Genomic DNA, 23,690 nt, shown 5'->3' on the forward strand with positions numbered 1-23,690 from the left:
AAGTCATCTTTCAGGGGGAAGTACTTTATCTCCTGCACTCCGTGGCTGTGACTGGCTTGTTCAGGAGTACAGCCCTTCCCCCTGCCACAGGAAGAGGTTTGCCCAATGCTCATCTCCTTGCCCATGCAAGAGCTTTGGCATGTTCATGCCAGCTAAACTACAGCATAGGCTGCCCTGCTGCCAGCCACTGCCCTTCTGGCTTCCATCTCTCCCTCCATGTGTGATAGCTGCACCTGCACTGAGTGAGTGGCTAGCATTTTGCTTCAGGCAGCCCTGACAAGGAGGCCTGGCTCAAACAGCCCTACTATGCAAACCACAGGAGCCACATGAGGCTACATCTTCCTTGAAACTAAGGAAATTAAGAACAAACCAGCAGTATGCTTTCAAGAGTTCCCATTCTGGCATGAAAGAAAAGACCCAGCATATTTATTCTACCTCTGCTTTTGACAGTGGCACACAGTGTGGTCTCAGCATCATGATCCATTGCTTAACTGGTTAACCAGGGCCAAAAAGGCGCATTAGCTGGCATCAGCTAAGTGCAAGACTCACAGCCAGACCTGCCCAGGGCACATTTCTTAAGCCTGCCTGGTAACAGGGCATTTGAAATGCCTTCCTGGGAGAGGTGACCTCCATAACTCAAGACAGTAATCTCTACCACAACTCTTGCAGCAGTAAAAAAGGAAGATGTCTGGGTGCAGGACTCCCTGCTGGCCACACTCCCCAGCACTGCAATGGCTGTACCAGGATAAAAGATTATGAATCCTCACACATCTCACTGGCTGAATGGCACAGGACTTTTAAGGCTGAGGTTATACACTAGGTTAATGCAGACAGAACTTCATTTCTGCATGCTCATGTCTTCTAAACCTTCAAATGCTATGTATTTCTCTGGTTTGCATTTAGCAGATAAGCACTAACCACCTTCATTTACTCATCCAAATATAACCAAACAAACTCAGGCTAATCCTTCCTACAGGTATGCTGGTCCTTAAAAAAAAGGACATTTGTAAGGCCTGCAGCTCCCCAAAGCATGGTCCCAGGGCATTGAAAGCGTCTCTTCAGCAGTATCAGGCAGCAATGACTGGCAGTGCAGTTCTCTGAGAGGACAAATGCCTTCCTGGAACAGGCTTTAATTTATCTGATTGTAAAGATGGGGTGTGACAAATACAGTAACTGACAGGTACTGTGCAGGCACAGAATGAGGGAGCAGGATGATGCTGAGCTATGTTGACATGGCAAGACATGAAAACCACAGACCTCTGATTCAAATGCCCCAAGCTGGGCTTGCAAATAACATGTATATGCACTATCTGTTTCCAGATGTCCTTCACAAGAGAAAACAGCTCCTCAAGAAGATGAAAAGTGCAGACACCCAATACATTACTGAGAGACAGAGTGGCTCCATTTGTCTTCTATAGCAATTAGCCAGCTACTCTGTGTACAAAGGAAAACATAGTAAGTCAACGACCAGTTTCCCCTGCCAAAGTAATTACCTGAAGTTACCGAGTCACCTTATGGCCAAGCCTTAACCACAGCAGTGCTGCTTTGCAGCTCACATTTGACAGAAATGGAGGCAACTGGAGCTGAAAACTCAGGTACTGGATCTGATTCCTGCCTGGTGTTGGCAGGAGAGAGTGAGACCTTGGGGGAAAAATGCAATCCAGCAATACAGACAGCAGTCATTAGTCAGAAAGGCTTTCTGGCACAGGGAGGGAAGCACAAGTGACCCCTGGCACCCAAGGCCACCTGCAGCAGAAGCTTCTCTCACCTCCTATTGATTCACAGTTGGAAGAGAAAACTCGCCCTGAAAAAGTGGTATAAGGCTCAAGGTTAACAGAAACACTTCTGAGCACTGGAAGTGCTTCAAGAGAAGATGGAGGTGGGGACATTGGAGGTTTCCTGCACACAAAGGTATCTCATCTCAAACGCTTGAGGAATTCACATGCCTACAACAGGATGTGCATCAAAATGCAATCAAAAAAATGCATTTCAATCCACTCCCCAACAAGCAAAGTAAAAATTAGCCAGGATCAAAGCACATCAGCCACATTCTCAAAAGAGCTGTCAATTTCTTGCTACCAGTATCCTCTTGTGCAGAGTTTCTTTCAGCAGATATGAGGACAAAGCACTTGATAAAATGGCCACTGTTCTGTCCTGGCAAACACAAAGGCAGCAAATATCATAAGTCATAAAGAAGATGGTAAAGCTTCATAACCTAGAGCCTTAGTAACAGGTTTTTATTTATAGTGAAATATAGGTGAGGGATATGTTTATGCTCTGCTTCCCACACAAAAGCTACATGAATCATTTGCTGCTGGACTCAGCACTGTGCTCAGGAAGCCCCACGTGCACATTTAGGCCCAGGATCTCACTACTCACACCTCCATAAAACATGTCAGGACCCATCTTGTGATGTAGGAACCAGTGTGGCACACAAAAAAGCTCACACCCAAACCAGGGCAGTCTGATCCACCCAGCACTGGCAGTGATCCCTGCTCCTGCACCTTTGCCTTCTGAACATGATACCAACAAAGGCCCAACACTTCACTCTGTAGACTCTCTTGACCCTGCCCAAGGCATAACCAGCTCCTGCTCTGCCATACATCAGTTGGTGCAAAGCCTCATTTTGTGCAGAATTGTGGGGTTTCACTTTAACCCTCATTAACAGTTTCCAACATCCCATTTTGACTGCTGCTGAAAACTGAGTGGCATCTTGGAGAGGACCAGACATGGTGACTCCAGGACACTCAACAGCTAGGTTCCACCATCAGGATTATTTTCCCTATTCATGTTACTTTGCTTATGTGAAAGGTGGATTTCAGTTACTCCTTAAACCAGCCCATCAGCTTTTATTTTCAATGCCTTGAATAACTTCATCTCAGCAAACTGTCATGCTGCCGTTCACCGCACACAGCACAGGAGCTGGCACAGCTCTTTGGAGCTCCACAGGGAACAATTAAGGAACTGCTGACACTATTTTCCCATGTAGTAATGTCATGCTGAGCAAGCCAGAATTCCAGGATGCATAATTTATCAACTGCCTGTATTTATGCTGGATTGAAGGGATTCTGCCTTTGTCCCAGAATACACAAGGTGGTTCCAGAGAGCAAAATGCAATCACTGAGGGCCAACCACAAATTACTGCTCTACTGATGCAAAACCAACTCCTCACCTACGAACATGCCTCCAGATCACCAGACTCGCAGAGAACACAACTACAGTTTCCTCTTTCCACCCCATCACCAGCAAGTTTTCACACTCCTGCACCGTGTCTCCAGCTGTGACCTCATTACTATGTATTGCTGCTTCTCATTGCTTCTGCTGTTAGCTGTCACGGGTCCTGGTATCTAGTGATAAGCACACACACACACAGAGGCATGTATCATGCCCACATTTAGCAAGCACACTGCTGAGGGTACAGGATGGCACTGAATTGTGCTGTGTGAAAATCCTGAGAACTAACCTGTTCAGAGTTGCAGATACATGGTTGATGCAGCCTGTGAGTTGCCTGTGTGCTGTGATCCGCTGAGGTTCTGTATCATACCTGTGCCTCCCCTTTCCTTGTATATCTCAGAATATGTCCAGTTGGGAGAGACTTCAAAGATCATCCAGTTGTCCCTTTGATGCACACAGGTGCAGAAAATGAAAACAAGGGCTCTTAGAGACCACTGCATACTTTAGCTAGCAATGTGATTCCATTTTATCCATGGGCATTGCCCACTTACCGACAACTTTACTCTTCTTACTCTCACATGGCTCAAAAAACTGCTTCTTTCATGACTTCCCCTTCACCCCCCCAACCTCCCTATGTCCTCAAGAAAAACACTGCAGCCAGGGACTACAGAACACAGCCTGAAATGCTGCCCTGAGATTTTCCTTCACCAGGGCAAAGTGCTGCTGCGTGCTACTGACTAGCTGGAGCAGAAGCCCAGCCAATGCTATTACCCAAGCCTGACCCATCAGTAATTTCAGATTAGAAGCCCACACCCTGTGCTGCCCTGTGTCCAAATGATCCCAGCTGGTTTGATAGTTCTACAAGGACGTAACCATTTCATGAGTTGCTTTTCCTCACACATACACAAAAGATTTTTCACTCTCCCATGGTAATTTCCAACATGCGATCTTTACCCTCCTCATCAAGACACTTAACAAGGCACTGGGTTCAAGAGAAGAAAAGCAGATCTTACATATGCAAATGTAAGCAGAGTGCTATTTCCTGATACATCAGAGCCTAACAAAGCTCATTAAGGAGAGATACACAACAAAAAAAATCCACAGAGATCATAACTTTTATTTAAGTTAGCTGAGGATGTGTATTTGGCTCAGGACTATTTATCCTTGACTTAAAAAGAGACTGACTGTAAATACTACTAAAAAAAAGTATATAAATAGAAAAGGTAAGAGCAATCCCCATTGTCACAATTGTCACAAACTTTGGATACACTTTTATCACTTCTGCAAACTTTGCATACCCTCAAAGGGGCACAGTTTGGTTGCCATACATAATGATATTTGAAAATACTAGTGCTTTACCCTGAAGTTTAACCACAGACATACTCCAGATGCATGTAATTGCCAGAGGGTATCAAAAGTGGTCATGGTTAGAAAAATAGACAAAATACTTTTGCTTCTGGAACAGAACAGGTCATTTGAAATAGCTGTCAAATGAAGACTGAAAAAAAAACCTCTCCACAGAATTTTGTTTTCACAGTCAAACATTCAATGGATGTTTATATACAGCTTATGCGATCTGTCATTTTCAAGATGTAGTCAAAGTTGTGCCAGTACAGGAAAAAACAAATTAAAAAACCAAAAATAAGACTCAGTCTGTTCCTGCTCTCTAAACTGCTGGCTGCTCCAACGTGGGGCTGGTCAGGCAAGCCAGGAGAGGAGCCACACAGCGATACACAAAGCGATCGTAAGAAGGGTATGGAAAAATGAAAATACACGAGATGAAAGGAAAGCATAGTGATAAAGGGAACGTGGAGGGAAACAGTGACTAAGAGTGACTTCTACAGGGCAAAAAAACCCCACATCCCAAGTATTAAAAGGACACTTTTGTGGTACTTGCCACGAGTCAGAAGTAGTAACAGTAAAGATTACACTGTCTGCTGGAGACAGCCCGGAGCAAATTTGTTTCAGTGAGCGTGGTTTGTTGCTGTGCTTCAGTTCATGGCAGTGCTATGGCTTCAATTGCACACACACCAAGTAAACCTGAACAAACCCCCAAAGATTTTAAAAGGGAGTGAGCTAGGAAGAAAGTTTCAAACACCTCTGCTTCCAGTACCTGAGTGCTATGCGGTAGCCAACAAAACTATGGTTTGATTTGTACTCATTTAAATGAATTCTACTGTAAAGAATGATCTCAGAAGAGCAACATGGCACTTACAACAGTGAAGTTAAAGATATGGTGCTACTTCAAGATCTGAAATCCTTTAGAGTGTCCTTTTAAGTGCCTGTAGACTAGTATCTTAGCTGTAACTGAAAAAGAACGGTGGCAAATCCTAAATGAAATAAGCCAAATCAAGAATGTTACAGTCTTTCACAGTAATGAAGAAACAGTCTATGGAACTACTGAATGGGACAAAAAAGCATGAAGGATAATAGCAGCATGTGGTTTACAGTTTTCACTTTTCAGTTTATTAATGTTAGTGGTGCACTCAGCAATGGATGAAGCAAGGAATGAAATTCTGACAAGGCTGGCAATTGTCTACCACATGTCGACACTTAATAATGGTCTTTGTAAACAGCTAACTCCTTTCTGAACTTTACTTACAAAGAAGATACTATTTACATATAATATATATGTATATAACCACAAACCCCAAATTAAGTCAAATCCTCATCAAGGAAATTGCATTCTGAAGAAAATAAAACATAATACAATATTAAATAGCACATGTCCAAAAGATTTCGAAGGCATCATGATTTTCTTCCTCCAGTCATTTCCCCTGGATTTTAATAGACTAAATGCTTCATTTCAGAGTAAATAAGTGGAAATATTATGGAACAGCTCCGGTAAAGAATAGCTCCGCTACTGAAAAACGCTCGAGGCATGGTGATCCAGGACTCTGACTTAAAGCAGAAATAAACAGCATATAATGCCACAGCAAAGAAGTGACCAATCAGTACCATTGGTTTGGGAGATAACCTGTGTTGAAAAGAAAGAGATTAATCATGTAAATAAATATAATCAGACAGGACTGACAAAGGTTTGCAAGCAGAGATGTCCACCTTAGATAACACACAGCCTTCCTTCCCCTTTAGGCTGCTCTGATTCTGCCATCTCAACTGAAAAATACAAATGTGCTTGTTCTGGAGCTGCTATACAGCCTCTCTTCCTTACTACAGCACAGCCAACACACACTGCTGCTTTCTCTTCGTTTCTCATAATCTGCACCTGCCTTTAGCAACCCCAGGGGGTTACTCTCAACAGGCTCCATCAGTTTCAGCTCTCATTCCAAAAAGGGAGAAACATTCTCACATGTTCAGAGTGTTAGGATTAGTTGTGCATTCAGTGGTTTCTGAGATGGTACAGATTTCCCTGTTCCTTATGTTCTTTTATGGGAGACCTCTCTCTCATGGGAGACTTTGCTCAACTTGCCAAGCATAAAATGTCTTCTCCAGCTCAGCTGCTAGTCTGGACCCCTCCCCCTCATTCAAACTCCCCTGTCACCTACAGTAACTTTTCTTCAGCTTTTAGTGGCAATTTTTACAAAGGTAAAAAAGAGTCAACATTTAAAGTCAAAGCTCCAACCTGCAGTACAATCCTAAAAACATAAGCTGTTGGAGCTGACGGACCGGGAGCAGAGTAGATCCTCACAGAGGCTCGCAAAGCTCAACCCAGTTCACATAAACCATTACCAGTGCACTGAACTTACACAGACAGCAATCCAACAGGACCTGAGACACATTCTCCACCAAGTCTGAAGTAATGGAAACAAGCTTTCTTCAGCTGATGCAAGGAATCTGCAAAATTAAATACAATGACTCAACAAATACATTCAACATTTAGAAACCTGTTCAACATACACACCAGTGACACTGAATTGAGTTTTCTGTTGAGTTCAGTTGGATTTTGAGCTAGTTTTATTTTGGTAAGTAGTCTTACAGAATATCTACATCTTTTTTAACTGCCTGACACAGGAACAAGTGATTTCTGTTTTCAACTTTGTTCATGGGGGTTTGTTTGTTTGTTTTTAGCACAAACTCCAGACTTACATTCACATTCTATAAACTCAGTTCACATAACACAAAACAACTGGGCAGCTAACTCATTAAAATCTTTTGATTGATGTATTTTTTATATGTATCATTATACATATACACATATATGCACACAAACATGCAGACATATGCCCATACACATTCCCTCCCCAGGAATTAGATTTCCAAGTTGTAATTAATCAACAGTTATCTTCAAAATATATTTACCATCTGTGGCAGCAAAGAGTTCATAAAGTGCCTGGGCAAGAACATTCACTACGAAAGAATGAGATTTTTTTCTTGACCAGTAAAATGTTCTTTTTGCCTAAGAAGGGGAAAAAAAACCACAAAGGTATTTCTGTCAGTACATGCAGAAGAGCATTCCAAAAATTGCCAAAGAGGTGGTAAGAATCACACTTGTGAAAACAGAGTGGATTCAGGGATAGGCTAGAGTGGTTCCAAGCTAGGCCATGAAGGAGTTTTGGAAACCTGTCAAACAAGTTATGCAGGCTCCTTACACCAAATATAGGTGGGGAAAAAAAGGTAGTTCCAGGGTGTGCTCCATCTCATCCTACAGTAGGTGGCTGGGGTAGGTCATAAACTTGAAGACTAACATGCATTTAGTTCTCCCTGTTGACAAATTAGGAAATAACTGAAAGTTCAGTTCAGTGTGGCTGGCTGAGATGAGATGCAAGTCTCTGTATTTGGTTGGGTAAGTCCTGCACTGCCCTGACATTCAGGGTCCCTCTCACTGCTCCCCAGTTTTTAAACACACCTTTTATGGGCTAACAGAACCACAGAAACATTCAGGTTGGAAAAGACCCTCAGGATCACCAAGTCCAACCCAGAACCCTCTTCTGCAAGCTTCACCCCTAAACAATATCCCCAAGCACCACATCCAAGCCACCTTTAAACACACCCAGGGTTGGTGACTCCACCACCTCCCTGGGCAGCACATTCCATTGCCTGACCACTCTTGCTGGGAAAAATTTCTTCCTACTGTCCAGTCTAACCCTGCCCTGCTGCAGCTTGAGACCTTTCCTTCTTGTTCTATCACTAATTACCTCTGAGAAGAATCATTGATGTGCAGTCTATAATTATTTTAACTGTAGTTTAGCCAAGACACTATGCCTAACAAAATTAAAAGCAGTAAAGAGTAACTGAAAGATCTTATCATCTACTAATCTCACTGGAAAAATAAACCTAACACTAACACTGCCACTGATGATTCCTGGGTACAAAGGGTGTCTACTAACCATGAGATTAATGCAGCAGTCAAGAGGCTAGCGGAGCATTGAGATGGGTCTTGAAAACACTCACACAAGTGTAACAGTCTGAACCTATCCCATTTAAGATCTACCTACACTACACTACCTACTATGGGAATATCAGGCTGTACCAGCAAGGCATGCTGACCAGACAGAGCACACTCATCTCTTTAAGCAAAAGGCAACAGGTCAGTAAGCACAGTTTTGAATCTGCCTTTTGCCACACAGCCACACCACTCCTAAATTGTAGCTCTGAGGAAATGTCCAACACAAAGTCTTGAAAACTGCTGTGCCTCACTAATAACTGATACGTCCCCGAGTTGCACAAAACTTCAGCATGTGTCATTACATTGAAGCAAAGGCTGCCCAATGTAAGTTTGAAATAAAGCATCACCTTAAGAATGTCAGAATCTTCATAAAGGTCTGGGATATCCTGGAGTAAACTTCTCCATATTTTAATGTCATTTAAAATAACACTCATTCCTCCACCAGTCAGAGGGTGTCTTATATTATATGCATCTCCTAATAGGAGAACACCTAGGTAGAAGAGAAAAATGAATGGGCTAATGCACAGCCATTACATAATCTCAGAAACCAAACCATCTAGTTATATTGTTTTCAATTCAAACTTACTAAGAATTTATTACTACTATAAAATAAGATGAGTAACAACTGAAAATTTCTAAAAGGAAAAAGACATAGGAAAAACAAAACAAAACAAAACAATCAGCTGTCCTTAACAGGCTTAAGAAGACTTTAAGATCAAGGTTAAATATTTTTTTTCCTTATAGGCATCCATGTGTGTCAAAGGACACAAACACACAAGCCCATTATAAGGTAATTTCTTTCCCTTTTTTGTCAAGTTTTCCTTAAAAAGACCACACTTGTATAAGCTTCAGCAACTGAGTGATTTAAGCTTCAAAGCAAAGCAGGCACTGATTTGGAGTCTGGTGTCCAATACCAATATTCCAGGTAAACTATGCCCAAGGTACAGATTGTTACAAGACAGGTGTACTGAACAACAAATACACATCTGTGACAACAAAGCCCTAAGACCCATGAGAATTCTACAATGCCTTTCCCCCCTGTTTTTATTTCATGATACACACCTTTTTTGTTCACAGCTGAAGGAGGCAAGAAGCTGGCTGGCATAGTTCTTAGACGATCATTCTGAACCGCTATTAAGAACTGCTCCTTCAAGTGATCTGCAATAACCAAAGATTTTCATTACACTGCTTGGGAGTCTAAAACAATTTTGCACACAACCCACTTTAACCTCTTCCTACAGACATAATCCTTCTGAATTGATAAACTCACGGATGTGTGCCAAAGAGGCTGCTATGTGATGTGGAATCAAAGGCGGCTGCCCGGCTACCGCACACATGGAAAAAGCCCTCACAGTTCCACGGATTCGGTAAGATCTGCCTTGTTTTGGAACACTTAATTGCAACAATTAAGGATAGGAAACTTTCTAGACTTACCAGGTAATTGTGGATGAATATTTGTAATCAGGTATTCTTTTAAATTTTTTGGCATTTCCCCTCGAATATCTACGAGGACCCGAGTCTCAGTTGAAGAAATCTGATAGATTAGTACTGGGCTAGTTTTAGCTAAAACAAGTTCAGCATAATTAGCTTTGAACTGTGGTGCATCCTTAAAAATAGAAAGATGGGGGAGAAAAATGGAGATTGATTAATGAAAGACATTAAACTTCAGATACATGAAACCATTTTCTGAAATACTTGGAAATAAAACCCTACATCAGCTTAAGTTTGTGTTACTTTTCCCTTCACGTGAACAAGAGAAGTGTTTTCAAAACCCAAGTTTGGAACTTCAGTGTAGGTACAATTCTTTTGGCAATGCTTTTTAATGTTGACTAGAGTATATGTTAAGGTATACATTTCACTTGACTATCTCCCTAATGTTCAACACATGCAATTGAACAATCTGTTATGTGTTCAGTGCAGTAGCTTTTGGTAAGATCTCTTGGTTTTCTTTTCACAAAGAAAGTGGTGGGAGAAAAAGAAACACACTAGTCTGTATCCACATCAATGCAGATACCAACTGAGGAAGAATCGTTGGGTCCTACCTATGTCTTAGGCAAATTTCCAAAAGCAGAGAAAGAGGAGGCACTTGGGTAGTGGTAACCAGGTTAGGGACCCAAAAAGGACTGAAATCACTCCAAGCCAATGCTCCTAGTTCAGTGAAATTCTATAGGTTTTGTACCCTCTCCCTTAATTGTTTCTGCTGTCAATGTACTAATTAATGCAGCAGAGAACAAGACCCAGCCAGGATTTCTAACTGGTTTCTATAACTACTTGGGTACCAATTTAGAATCTCACTTTCTCTTGAAGTTTCTAGGTCCTGAAGGTATGTTGTTCAACTGAGATTAACACCATACTCCACTCTTAAAAGCAGAAATCTAACTTTTAACAGTATCTACTTAAAACCCACACAACCCTCCCCCAAACTGGCTCACACTTTTTAAGTGTTTAAAGAGTTGAAAATCTGCTCTGTAATATGTACCAAACATGCTGTCTAACATGGCAAGTTTTGGCTGTCCTGGAGCTGGGACGAGAGCATGCATCAATAATTTGAGAGTTAAAAAACACAGACCAGAATTTCTAAACACTCCTCAGAGGGACACAGAAATTGATAAAACAGCTGAATAAACATCTAAAAACATAGTTCTATTATCTAAAAACATCCTTTCTGTGGAGAAAAAATAATGAGAACAATATAGTGAAATTCAGACACACATTAAGTAGCAGTAACATAGTGGCTTACAGATTATTATGCATAAAAGTTACCTTCAAAATGCAACCAACAAAATGGGATGAAACTGTAACTTTGTTGGAGACCAGGTTTTTTCTGAACTTGGAGAAAAGCCCATCAGCTACCACAGTAAGTGGTGCATGAAGTTCCTGCAGCATAAAAAAAGAACAAGAAAAGAGATGACATTTTCAACTGTGCTTCAGAATAGGGGGAAACCACTCCCCCCAAGCTCTCATTTTCAATTGTACATCAGGCATTCTACAAAACAATAAACATACTATATATATGTGGTCTGTGATCTTCTTACAGCTGCTATAAGAAATACAGTCCTTTTTTGCCTTCCTCATACTCATATTTAACTCTATTGCCTCTAAAAGTGGATCTAACAACACACTTTAGCTTTTTTTCAGACATGCATTCAGGTAACTGTGGAGACTGTGTAGGAACTTGGATTAAGAAAAGACAAGAAAGCAGAGTAATTGCTCCTTTCAGCCCATCGTACCCTTCAGAAGAAAAAAGCAAACAGTGAAGAAATTTTAAATGAAAGAACTGTCCATAAGGAACTCAACAAACACAAAGCCAAGCTCTAATAATCAGAAATGCAGTAATAGTCAATAGTCAATAGTCAATTGGCCTTTTAAAAAAGATTTTCAGTATACTTATGCACTTTTTGTTCTGACAGTTCCTATGTCAAAATGCAAAATGGAATCTGAGTGAACAGATTAGGTTCAGCTTGAACATATGCACAAATTCCTAATGTTTCACACACAGATTGTTCTGTAACATAAGCAAATTATGCTGACTACTAAAATAGGTACTTTAAATACTTTTCTGTTATGGTAATATAACAATGTTGTTATATTAGAAAGCATTTAGAGGTAGGTGTTTCCTTCTGGATACAGCTTTCTCAGTGTCAGTATATTCAATGACTTAACTGCAAATGGCTATAGATTAGTACTGAGCATTAGTCCTTGGCATCTGGTGAGCCAGCATATGAGAGGGTTCCTCTACAAGCAGCTCTCTTCTGCATAGGAATGGACTCCATCACTTGTGTCACACAATCCTTACATTTTTTACTGTGTGAAGTCAGACAATCAGATGAGGGTAGAGCTGAATAAAATAATGTTGAAGGTGTCTGAGCTTATTTATAGAAGTCACTAAACCTCTTTCCTACAGATTCCTGCCTCAGATGACTCCAAGCTTTAATTATTCCTGCAATTAGAGCAGACACCTGCCCATATGGGTTCTCGGATGCCTAATAAGCTGAACACTCATGCTACAGTTTTTCCACAGTCCACGCACTAAAACCTTTACTCAGCTACCTGGCTTTTGATAAATTTTCTAAGTTGAGCTCTAGCACACTGACTAATCTGAACCTCATTTAAGAGAATAAAGATCTCAAGGTAATTTAGTAAACAACAGGGATGGAGAAAAGAGGAAAACTCTGAGACCAGCTTCCTTTCTTTATGAAAGCAGTCTAAGGAATGTAAACAGGCTTTGGGTTTGGGGTTTTATTTCCCTAAGTAGCTTCCCAGCTGTAAAAAGTGATAGGTAGAGAAACACAGTTAGTAAGCGATGTTTAGTTCTTACACTGGGTTTCTAAAATCAAAGGAGATCTAGGTCAGCTCTTTCCAGCTACAGTACTTTGGCGTTCAGAGCAAAACATGACTTTGTTTATCTCCACTATACAGATAGGAAGCTCAAGGCCTCATGAACAACATCCATGCTCTAAGGAAAGATGCAGTCTAAAACACTGGCTACTCTTCTGTTGGTCAAGTAAGTCTCAAATAACATTACAACATCCAAAAGTGCATAAAACTTAAATATCAAAGCAAAACATGCACTACTCCCCTCCACTCTCCAAAAATAACCCCAAACTCCCCTCTTTCCTGCATTGCTGGAGCTGGGAAAAAAAGCCCAAACAAACCATCCCCTCAAAAACCTCCTCCTCTCTAAACTCCTTATCTTTCCAGTACCCATGAGTGATTTAATTCTAATAGGTATTTATTCTTTTATGTGATGTGCAAGACAGACCAAGGACCAGGACTTGGAACTCACCCTTCCTCCAGCTGCCTCAAGAGGGGTCAAGGGTATTATTTGCACTCAGCTCTCTCACAGCTTCCTACCTAATAGCATTCTGCCATCAAGAGGGCTGAAAAGCCATTTGTCCGAGGAGGGTCTAAACCATCTCCTACATCTAGGTCAAGTATTTTAAAGAGGTTTCTTACATATGGTTTTATATCATCATTTCCATTTCTAAATGACCCAAAGATGAGAGATTTTATTAGCAATGCTCAGAGCAGGATCTTCCAGCTACTCAGGAACTTCTGCAGTTGTTTATGGATAGAGAGAACAGGCAGGAGACTCTTGTCTTCCCCGTGACAGCACATGTGAATGTTCTGGCTACATAACTTTGGGCAGCAAATGAATTTTGAAGTCAACAAAGAAGGAGATTACAAATTTGGCTTTTCTATATGTGACAGTTTAGGCTGTGCCTTTAAGAAAAGGATAGCTGCAGAACTCTCCAGCTGAATGTTTGGGTGTAAAAAGGAAAACAAAGATTAATTCTAAACGAATTTCATTGGTCAGATGTGAGATGTACCATAGCAAATATCTCTAATATTCTTTCTCTCACTCACTCCAGCTTCAGTCTGTCTGTCTTTTGTTTCTTGGCCAGAATGCATGCCACTGACCCTGGACTGAAACTGATAAGATAAGAAAACTAACTTCTTAACAACTGCTTTGAGCTAATGAATTTCCCTTAATATCCTTTTCTCTCTCTTTCTCCTTTTTTGCCTAATAAACTGGAGGGGAAAGGGAAAGGGGAAAGAGGTTGGGGGGAACCCGAGGTGGGATCCTCCTGCTAGGGGGATTTTTCCTGTGTTATTTCCTGTACATTCCTGTAGACTATTGTAAATACTGTATATTTTGTATATATTTATTGCATTTCATTATTGGTGGTAAAATACAGCCTTCATTCGCTTCTCTGACTGGGTTAGCTGTGCTTTATGTGGGCGCGGGTGGATTAAACCGTCCCACCACTACACTATAGAACAGGCAGTATATGCAGAACTTCAGCACACAGATCCTACCCAGACTGGTCTTTCATAAACATTTTGAGTTCATACTGTTTCACAGAATTCAGCCAGCAGTTTAGCATTAGTTGAGCCAAAGAACGTGAATTGAACCAGTGATACAACTAAAACAGGCCAGAAGTCTCCTTCACTCATCCAAGAACTGACTGGACAGAGCTTTCCCTATCAACAGGCACCTGTCTTCTTTTCAGACACCTCAGTCAATGGTGGAATATGCAGAACTGCAGACTATCACACACAGGCAAAACACAAATCTTAAAATACCATTTTTCCCCACCAGTAACTCTCAAAAGACTTTAAACTCCCAGCTCTGAAGTATCCAGAGACACTGAAAGCAGAAGCTGCACGCTAAGTTAATAACAAGAATTCTCATATGCCAGGGCTGTACCCATCAAAAAATCTCCCTTTATTAAAGCTTTTGATTTCCTGACAACTGCATCATTTCTGTACCCATGCTCCAAATACATTTTTTAAAAACTCTGTGTGTGTATATATATATATATTAAAAAAAAATCAATCCTTGATTTGCTCAATAGTTTTCCAAAGACTGTAACAGAAAACTGTCTTACCTTAGTGTCTCCAGTTTCTTTGTCCTTGTACTGGACACCCACAACACAGTCATCTTCCTCAAGCAGTTGCAGCACAGTCCCCTCAATGAATTTTGCACTGAAATAAAATGGAAGAGTTAGAACAGAATGAAAAGGGCTTATGATGTAACATTTCTCTTGACACAAAAGCCAAAACAGATTTTCACTAATCTTGCCTCTGTCAAAACAAACAATTTCTTTACATTTGACAATTATGTGTTCTTGTCCAATTTCAGAAACCATATTAAACATCAAAAAGTGCCTGTCATGAGTTTCAGGTCATCATTACCATTTTGTTTGATACCTATTCCAAAATGGTAGTGCTTGTCTTAAACACTCTAACAAGTAGCAGAATCCCCAGCTGAGCTTCAGATGCTCCACAGCCATGTGAGAGAAGCAGAGAGGAGTATGATATCTAATGGCCAGAAATCAGGCCATTGACTGAGTTATCCCTGCAAAATGGTGGGAAATGCAGACACTGCAGGTGAGACCTAGCTCCAAGCAGAATTTAGGAGCAAGACCCAAAGCAGCACTTCAACACTTCATAATCTAACCTGTTTAGGACACAACACATCGAGCTTTTCACTTCAGGAATTCAGGAACAGTTGTGGGTTTTCTTTTTCCTTTTGCTATTTATGCTTGTAAAGTTCTGCTTACATTGGGAGTTCAAACTGAGCATCCATCACTTCTACCTCCCAATCAGAGCTTTTTGGGGTTCAAAAATGAAATACCTGTAACCTTATATCCCTTGTTGGGTCTGAGATGTCAGGCATGATCCCAGCAGTTCAGACTTAGCAGATTGAAATGGACACACAAATATTTTCACACCCAGATGGAATTTCACAACTTGAAAAAATGAGCTTAAGTTCCACATGAGAATACTACAGTTTGATATTTTAATCTCTCAGAGGGAACATGAGCAACTGAATTCATGTCAATTCTATATGTGAGCCAGCACAGGATGTGACTGGCTGGCTTTGCCAGGAAACAGACAGGTTGACAGCACCAATACATGAATGTGTAGGTACACTGGAAGAAACATCCACAGCAAGGGAGTGCAGCAACATCTCGGGTTAATATTAGGTGAATCAGAATTCTGTGGATCCTATCAGCTTTAAATTTCTTTTGCAGTTGTCATTTCAGTTGCCAAAGTAAGTGCTCACTTATTTTGATTCACACACCATAAAAATAATTAACTAATGATGACCTACCTCTTCCCTCTGCAAAAGTAATTTTACTCATCTGAAATAAATTAGTGTTTCCTAATACTTATAATGAGGATCCATCAATCAGCAATAATTATCCCCTATATTTTCACAACCTATGAGATGAAAACAAGGCCTCATGGTACTATTAAGAGTTTTTAATTCCTCCAGCACCTTAATCTAAAATGCATTTTTCTATGCTACCATTAAAACATAAACAAAATTAACACTGAAGACAATGTGGGAAAACGGGAAAGAACTGAATTTCAGTCACAAACAGCTTTTGCAAGTTTCTGCTTCAAAAACTCTGTACAGCTACTGGAGTTTACTGTGTACATTGAGCAGGTGCCCAAATTTCACTGAACTTGAAGCCTCAAGAAGAAGCCTGTAGTTTTCATAGCTATTCACCACTGTTGTCTTTAATTTTAACTGTGCTACAGAGATGCTATCTTTCAGTGCTACTTTTAGTAATTCATATAATGTAACAGATGTGATAGGAAAAAGCAATTTTCCAGTTCAGAACAAAAGAAGCATATAAGGTAAATAGATGACAATGCCACATTTCCCTTGTAAGAATTACTTAGGGGAGGGGAAAAAAATAACAACAAACAAATGACCCTAAAAAATCACCACCACCAAAACCCATGCCACAGAAAACAGCACCTAAAATGTGTTTTGATTCACTAAAGGTTTCCTTCTCATCTTTTGTATAAAAGGGGGAAAAAAATCCATTAAGGAGGAAAGACCAGACACTAATATATATTTCATTAGGAAGATGCCTTCAAGATTCTTGAACACTGAAGTTAATGACTGGAAAGAGCTACTTCCATTTAGTCTGCTTTTATAGTTATTTTGCTTGACTTCTTGCTACCAGAAGGAGCAGAACCATACGCAAATGTAAAAGCAGCTTTATTTCTGGCATCACAGATAAGTGGAAGAAACACATGCTCATGGCAGAAGGGTTGGACTAGATGCCCTTTAAAGTACTCTTGCAACCCAAACCATTCTATGATTCTAAGAAATTATATCAGATTTGCCACTTGTTTCTCGACCAAGGAAGTTGTATGCATTGCTCACTGAGAAGAGGTCACTTCTGGTAAAATGTCAAACCCTTCATCCTTGACTGTTCTCTCAGGCAGATGGACCAGTACCCTGCCTAATCTTTCAACTACAGGAATGCAGGCTTTAAATATTGACTTGTCCCAAAGGGTGAAGTAAGATGTAGAAAAGCCTGTCCACAGAAAACAGAGTAAGTAACTAAAGCTGTTACTTTCTCTCAGTCTGGGTCACTGCAGCCCTCTGTTTTGGGACAGTGTGAAATGGTTAAGGAATCTCAGGGATGCTGGGAACAGTGCTTCTGAATCTTTGGATCCCACCTGGGCCCATTCACAAGGTGACTCACTTGGACTCTGCCATAGCTGCCCTTCGGAGACCCATGATGAACTGTCCATGATGAAAAGATCTTCCACTCGCCACGAGGCCATCCTCAGATGTGGGATAAGGAATTTCAACTTCCAAGTTGCTCTCTCTGTCATGAACTATGTAGCCATTTACTATTTGTGAATCTATACCTTCTATGGTATCTGCAAAACATGAACAAATAGATGAGTTCTTAAAAGTCTTTAAGCAAGCTTAATTAGGTATGAAGAGTATTTATTTACATGGAGTCCAATGTTCTTAATCACAACACACAAAAGGGAAATATGGAAGACATTTAAATTCAGGTATTAAAAGTAAATAATGTGTTTCTTCATTTTCCCTGTAGGCATGCTTTCCTCTGTACATAACTGAGTGTACCAACTGCTGTGTTATAGATATATTTACCTTCTGAAATTCACTCACCTTCAAGACCCAGGTCTTTAAGTGCCTTAAAACCTCCAGGCTGCAACAATTCTCCAACGATCCTGTCAGGTTCTTTCAGGTCTCTCTCTATCACAGTCACTCTTCTTCCATCTCTTGAGAGCACGGCGGCCAAGGAAGAACCAAGGACGCCTGATCCCACAATGATAATTTCTGGATCATACTGGGGTGATAATGTAGCATTTGGCACAGTCTCTGTCATACAGACCTCCGAAAATTTTACTTCTCTTTTACCCTTTTGAGAAGAAAGCAAACGAAGTTACGCATGGCAATGCACCTGTACCATAACCTTGTCAGAGAGAGCATGGGCTGTTGGAGAGCATCCTCCACTTCCATTTTGTCCCAAAGTTAAATCAATCATATTGTGCAACACAAAAAATTCACAACACATTTCCAAACAAAATCAAGAAACTCACTTAAAACTACACTGCAGATCAAAGACAAACCACTAGCATAGCCTCAGACTGAAAGTTATGGTCCTGTAAAAGGCAGCAAACCAAGGCTGGTCTATAAAGTAACACACCAATGCTTTCATATCAGTGAGCCACTGCCACGAGGAGGCCTCAGCCCTTTCCAGTGGAAAAAAATTTATCAGATTAACTGGAAAATGTATTCCTCTAATTAATTTTGCTGTAAATGAACCTACCTACCTACCATAGGTAGCTTAGTCAGCATGGAAAAGTGTCAGGAGAAGCAGCTACTTGGGAAATGCTATAAAGAAGTGATTCTGAGATGATAACTCAAAAGTCAAAGTAAAATTACCATTCACCTACATTTAGAACTGTTAAGAATTGACTTATGTAAGATTACTTATCAGTTAACACACAAACTGGTCTATACTGGTACCTGAAGACCAGCTATATTACAGTATCTTCCCAAGAGCACCTAATTACATACACTTCAAAGTGAAAAAAACTTAAAAGGGCAGTTTCAGTGCAAACCTGCAAGTCATTTCTCCAGCTGGCAGACCAAAGAATAGAGTCCAACTCACTCTTACACAAATGCCTGAGCACTGACCATGCTAAAAATACAATTGCATCAGTGAAACAAATACCCAGAATAACACTGACACCAGAACTTTTAGTGGCATATTGTCATGTTTAGGATCACAGGATGTTAGGGGTTGGAAGGGACCTTTGAAGATCATCAAGTCCAACCCCCCTGACAGAGCAAGCCCATGGAATCTAGCACAGGTCACACAGAAATGCATCCAGATGGGTCCTGAAAGTCTCCAGAGAAGGAGGCTCCACAACCTCTGTGGGGAGCCTGTTCCAGCACTCTGTGACCCTCACAGTGAAGAAGTTCCTCCTCATGTTGAGGTGGAACCTCCTGTGCTGTAGTTTATATCCATTGATCCTTGTCCTATCACAGGGTACAACTGATCAGAGCCTGTCCCCTCCCTCTTGACACCCAGCCTTCAGGTATTTATAAAGATTTATTAAATCCCCTCTCAGTCTTCTCTCCAGACTAGAAAGCCCCAGGGCTCTCAGTTTCTCCTCATAGGGCATATGCTTCAGTCCCTTAATCATCCTGGTGGTGTCTGCTGGTATCCAGGGAGAAAATTCACTCTTGCAGAACATTTTTTTTTTTTGGTTAAACCTTGTTATCTTGATCTGAAAAGCACAGATATTCCTGACAAGCAAAATGGTAATTATGGGAAGATTTCATTTTAATAGCCACCACTGTGCTTTATTTTATGAAGTGTTGGGTTTGTTCTTTTTGCATGGAGGCAAAGCAAACCATGAACTGCAGTTGTGCATTATGAAAGATTTATGGAAAATGAAATTATTTTAAAATCCCCTTCTTTCACCACCACCAATTCCCCTTCCACACCATATCTGCCCCTTTTCCACCCCACCTCCCTCATTCCCTCCCTTTTTCCCCTCAAATCCCAGGGCACCTGGGCTCTGTTGGAGTCTCCTCCCACCCCAGCTGTGGCCACTTTGCCCTCCCCACCCACTCCCCTTTTTAATCCTCCCCAGGAAAGGCAGAAGCTCCAAGTTGAGCCCATCTGGGCTGAGGGATCCTCCTCTCATCAGTGGTGAGTGCCCATGGTGCACACTGGGTGATGGTGGTGGTGACAACAAAGGCCGGGGGGCCTGGTGGCCCCCCGGTTAGGTAGGAAGAGAGTTGAAGGACCCTTCAATATCATCCACAGGTGTTGACTGGGCCTCCTTACTGGGGCTGAGCTCCTCTGTGTAGTATCCTGGCTGGTGAGGGTCTTGTCCTGGGCTCTGGGATGGCTGCAAAAATGGTGATGGTGGAGTAGGAGCTGTTTAATCATAGAATTGTTAGGGTTGGAAGGGACCTCAAGGATCACCTACTTCCAACCCCCCTGCCATAGGCAGGGACACCTCACACTACATCCAGTTGTTCAGAGCCCCATCCAGCCTGGCCTTAAAAATCTCCAGGGACGAGGTTTCTACCATCTCCCTGAGCAACCTGTCCCAGTGTCTCACCACCCTCATGGTGAAGAACTTCTTCTTATCATCCAATCTGAATCTACCCATTTCTACTTTTTTTTCCATTTCCCCCAGTCCTATCATTACCTGGCAGCCTAAAAAGTCCTTCACTAGCTTTCTTGTAGGCACCCTCAACATACTGGAAGGCCACAATTAGGTCTGCTCAGAGCCTTCTCTTCTCCAGACTGAACAGCCCCAACTCCCTCAGTCTATCCTCATAAGAGAGGTGCTCCAGCCCTCTAACCATCCTGGTTGCCCTTTGGACACGTTCCAGCACGTTCATATCCTTCCTGTAACAGGGGCTCCAGAACTGGAGGCAGTACTCCAGTATCTACAATGTAGCAAGGGAGTGTAAAACTATCTGAATTTAGGTAATAGAAGATGTTGGGGGGAAGGCAGGCTTTGCCAGAGGTGGTCAAAAAACCCCACAGGCAAACAAACAAAAAACCATCCATAAACCCACCAACAAAATAAAAATATAGAACCCTTGAGCTGCTGTCAAAACCTGTTTCAAGCTCTTTTATGCAAAGGGTCATTGCTCAGGGTAAAAATGTTCAGAAGTACACAGGCAAGTGGCCAAACACTGACGGCCCACAGACATAGTGAATATGCATGTGCAGTTGGTAGTCTTCGATGGTAGGTCTCCAGCCACAAACCACAGCTCTCTCCACTGTCACAGCAAGTCTCATGCTGGGCTCAGCAGAACAGACTGAGCTCAGGTCCTGGAGCTATTCTACAATCGATAGTTCAGCAGCAACTTACAAAGAAATCTATCTGTAGATGTCTAAACAAATGTATTAGGAAGCTGAGCACAGAGCCTTGGAACAGCTGAGGTTGGCTAGGAATTCTGGAGGTCATCAAGTCCAAAGCTCCCTGTTCAAGCAGGGTCAGCATAGATTGGCCTGTACCATAACCAGATGAACTCCGAGTAGTATCTCCAAGGATGGTGACTCCATCTTCTCTCTGGACAACATATTCCAGTGCACGGTCACAGTAAACAAGCATGTGTTTCAGTTTGTGCTCATTGCCTCTGGTCCTGCTACTGGGCATCACTGAAAAGTGCCAGGCTCCACGTTCTTTGCACCCTCCCTTTAGGTATTAACATGCATTGATGAGATCCTCCTAAGCCTTCTCTTCTTCAGGGTGAATAGTCCCAGCTCTCTCAGCCCTTCCTCACAGAAGAGATGTTCCAGCATTTCTACAACTGACTGGCAATTGCTTTACTACAAATCTTTCTTCAAACACATTTAACTCTATAAAACCTCTGGTCTGTGACTTAAGTAAGTTTCACTATTTCTTTTACCATGCAAACCTAACACAAAATATGACCAATAAATACCCCCAGCATCTGAAGACAAACCCCCTCCAACACTTTTCCGGCTCTTTTCCCTCGCAAGGGCACAGAGTCTGTGGCCAAATAGAACAGCTGGAGGGCACTGCACCCTACGTGTCACGTTGAACCTACCTTTCTGGCTTTGGGTTGTTCAGCTTGTTGAGATGCAGGGGTGGGTTTGGCCCAGAAGAAACCAACAAGCGGCAAAGCCGAGAGAATATCGGAGAGCATCCCCAAGTGAGTCTTCCGCTGCTGCTGCTGCTGCTGCTTGGGTCCCCTGAAACGGTACCTGTACGACAGCAGCAAGCCGAGGGAGAAAAACACTAACACGGAGAGCAGCACCTCCTTATTGGCGTAGGTCATGAGGTCTCCACACTTTTTATATACATAGATGAAGGAAGCGATACCCAGAAAGGTCCACATCGTGAGGGGACTGATCACTGTTGCTGGTTCCCTCCCCAAAGCTTTCCGGCTGGCGGATGCTGCCCAAAACGGGGCTTGGAGCAGAGTGTGAAAAAATATATATGTAGAGAGGCTCAAAGACTTTCGTTGCGACGGGAGGGAGATCGTGAAAAAACACGATGCTTCACAAAACCCCGAGGCTGCCGCAGGAGCCCAGAAAGAGGTTCAAGAAACACCCCCAAAAAAATCAGTAGGAGTTGTCCTAAAAACCACCGAACCCGGCACAGCACCCGGGGGAACTGCACAGCGCCGCGCACCACACGCGATGCCCCTGGAGCTCGTCCTCGCCGTGGCCTGGGGGTTCTCCTCCCTACCGCCTCCCGGGGTCACCCCTCCGCTGCGTCCAGCCCCGCCTCGGCTGCTGGGACGGATGCGCCACCGTTGGTCCGAGCCTCCACGCCCCGCGAGTGAGGCGACGGCGCTCCGAGGGGGCCGCCCGTGACGCGCCCGGGAAGGCGGTTCCGACGCAGGAAGGCTCACGTGAGGCCCGGGGCGAGAGGCTGATGCTCTACCTGCTCTGTCAGGGCCCCCCCCCCGCCAGCCGCCTCACGGAAGGAGGACACGGCGCTGTCTTCCCCACCCTCTCCGCCTGGTTTCCCGCCCAGCGTCCCGAACCCCGGGGGCGCCCCACAGCCAGCACCCGGCGAGAGCAGGGCGGGGGCGGGGCGAGGGAGGCGGGGCCATGCTAATAAGAACGCGCCTCCACCTCCGCCTGGGTACCGCGCGCCCCATGCCTCAGCGGTAGCCGGCCAATCAGCGGTGCTATGCCGAGATGGCGCTATGGCCAGACGCCCAATCGGAGCGCGAGAAAGGCAGGGCTTGCGCCGGCCGGCAGCTAGGGCGATGTGACGACGGGGAGGGCGGGGCGGGAGCGCGGCGGTTGCCATGGCTACGGGATGAGGGCTTGCTGCTTGCCGGGGAGGAGTGGTCCCCGCAGCATCCCTCTGCCAATGGCGGCTGCGCGTGCCCGATGTCAGGAGCGCAGGCGCTTGTGGGGCGGTGGGGAGGCCGAAGGTAGCGCGGCGTGGGGTGTTCAGGTAGCGGTGATGTCCTCGCTTGTGCCCGGCTTGTTGCCTGCCTAACTGCGAGGAACCAGAAGGCTGAGAGCAAACGGTGCAAAAAACAGCAGCATTTGTCTCGGCGCTGGGCACTCCTTGGTGGACGGCACTGTACTGCAGCTTGGACAAACTAAACCATTTTCCCACGGGAAAGGGATGAACTTGGGGTTGCAGTGCAGCCAGCGGCGCAGGGGCAGTCTGGCAGCCCCTCAGCCGCAAATTGGACCCAAAAGTGCAAAATCTATGGGAGAAGTGGGGGGGGGGCGGGAAGAGAATAGAAAGTCTGCTGTGTCTCAGCCTTAATAACGGGAAGGGGAATTTGGAGATTTGGTCTAACAGTTTGTCTTTCCCAGCCAGGCATTTCTATCATTTGTTCCTG

General features: G+C 43.1%; 1 protein-coding gene across 1 annotated transcript; it reads right to left on the reverse strand.

Annotated features, from left to right (window-relative positions):
• Window positions 1-4,309: 4,309 nt before the first annotated feature.
• SQLE (squalene epoxidase) lies at window positions 4,310-22,692 on the reverse strand. Its single transcript, XM_009910648.2, has 11 exons — window positions 21,924-22,692; window positions 17,979-18,231; window positions 17,539-17,719; window positions 14,914-15,010; window positions 11,285-11,398; window positions 9,956-10,127; window positions 9,584-9,679; window positions 8,869-9,011; window positions 7,435-7,531; window positions 6,882-6,969; window positions 4,310-6,151 (listed from the first exon to the last, which is right to left on the reverse strand). The coding sequence occupies exons 1-11, from the start codon at window positions 22,212-22,214 to the stop codon at window positions 5,959-5,961; spliced, it is 1,725 nt and encodes a 574-aa protein (XP_009908950.2). The 5' UTR covers window positions 22,215-22,692; the 3' UTR covers window positions 4,310-5,958.
• Window positions 22,693-23,690: the final 998 nt, after the last annotated feature.

The sequence above is a fragment of the Dryobates pubescens genome, chromosome 14 (assembly GCF_014839835.1).
Source record: "Dryobates pubescens isolate bDryPub1 chromosome 14, bDryPub1.pri, whole genome shotgun sequence".
NCBI classification, from domain to species: Eukaryota; Metazoa; Chordata; class Aves; order Piciformes; family Picidae; genus Dryobates; species Dryobates pubescens.

Coding starts and splice junctions, on each gene's coding strand:
- SQLE (XM_009910648.2), bottom strand. CDS start 22,214: ATGTGGACCTTTCTGGGTATCGCTTCCTTCATCTATGTATATAAAAAG. Junction 15,011..17,538: donor GCAGCTATGGCAGAGTCCAA/GTGAGTCACCTT, acceptor ATTTTATTTCAG/TGCAAAATTCATTGAGGGGA. Junction 10,128..11,284: donor TTGTTGGTTGCATTTTGAAG/GTAACTTTTATG, acceptor TCTATTTTTAAG/GATGCACCACAGTTCAAAGC.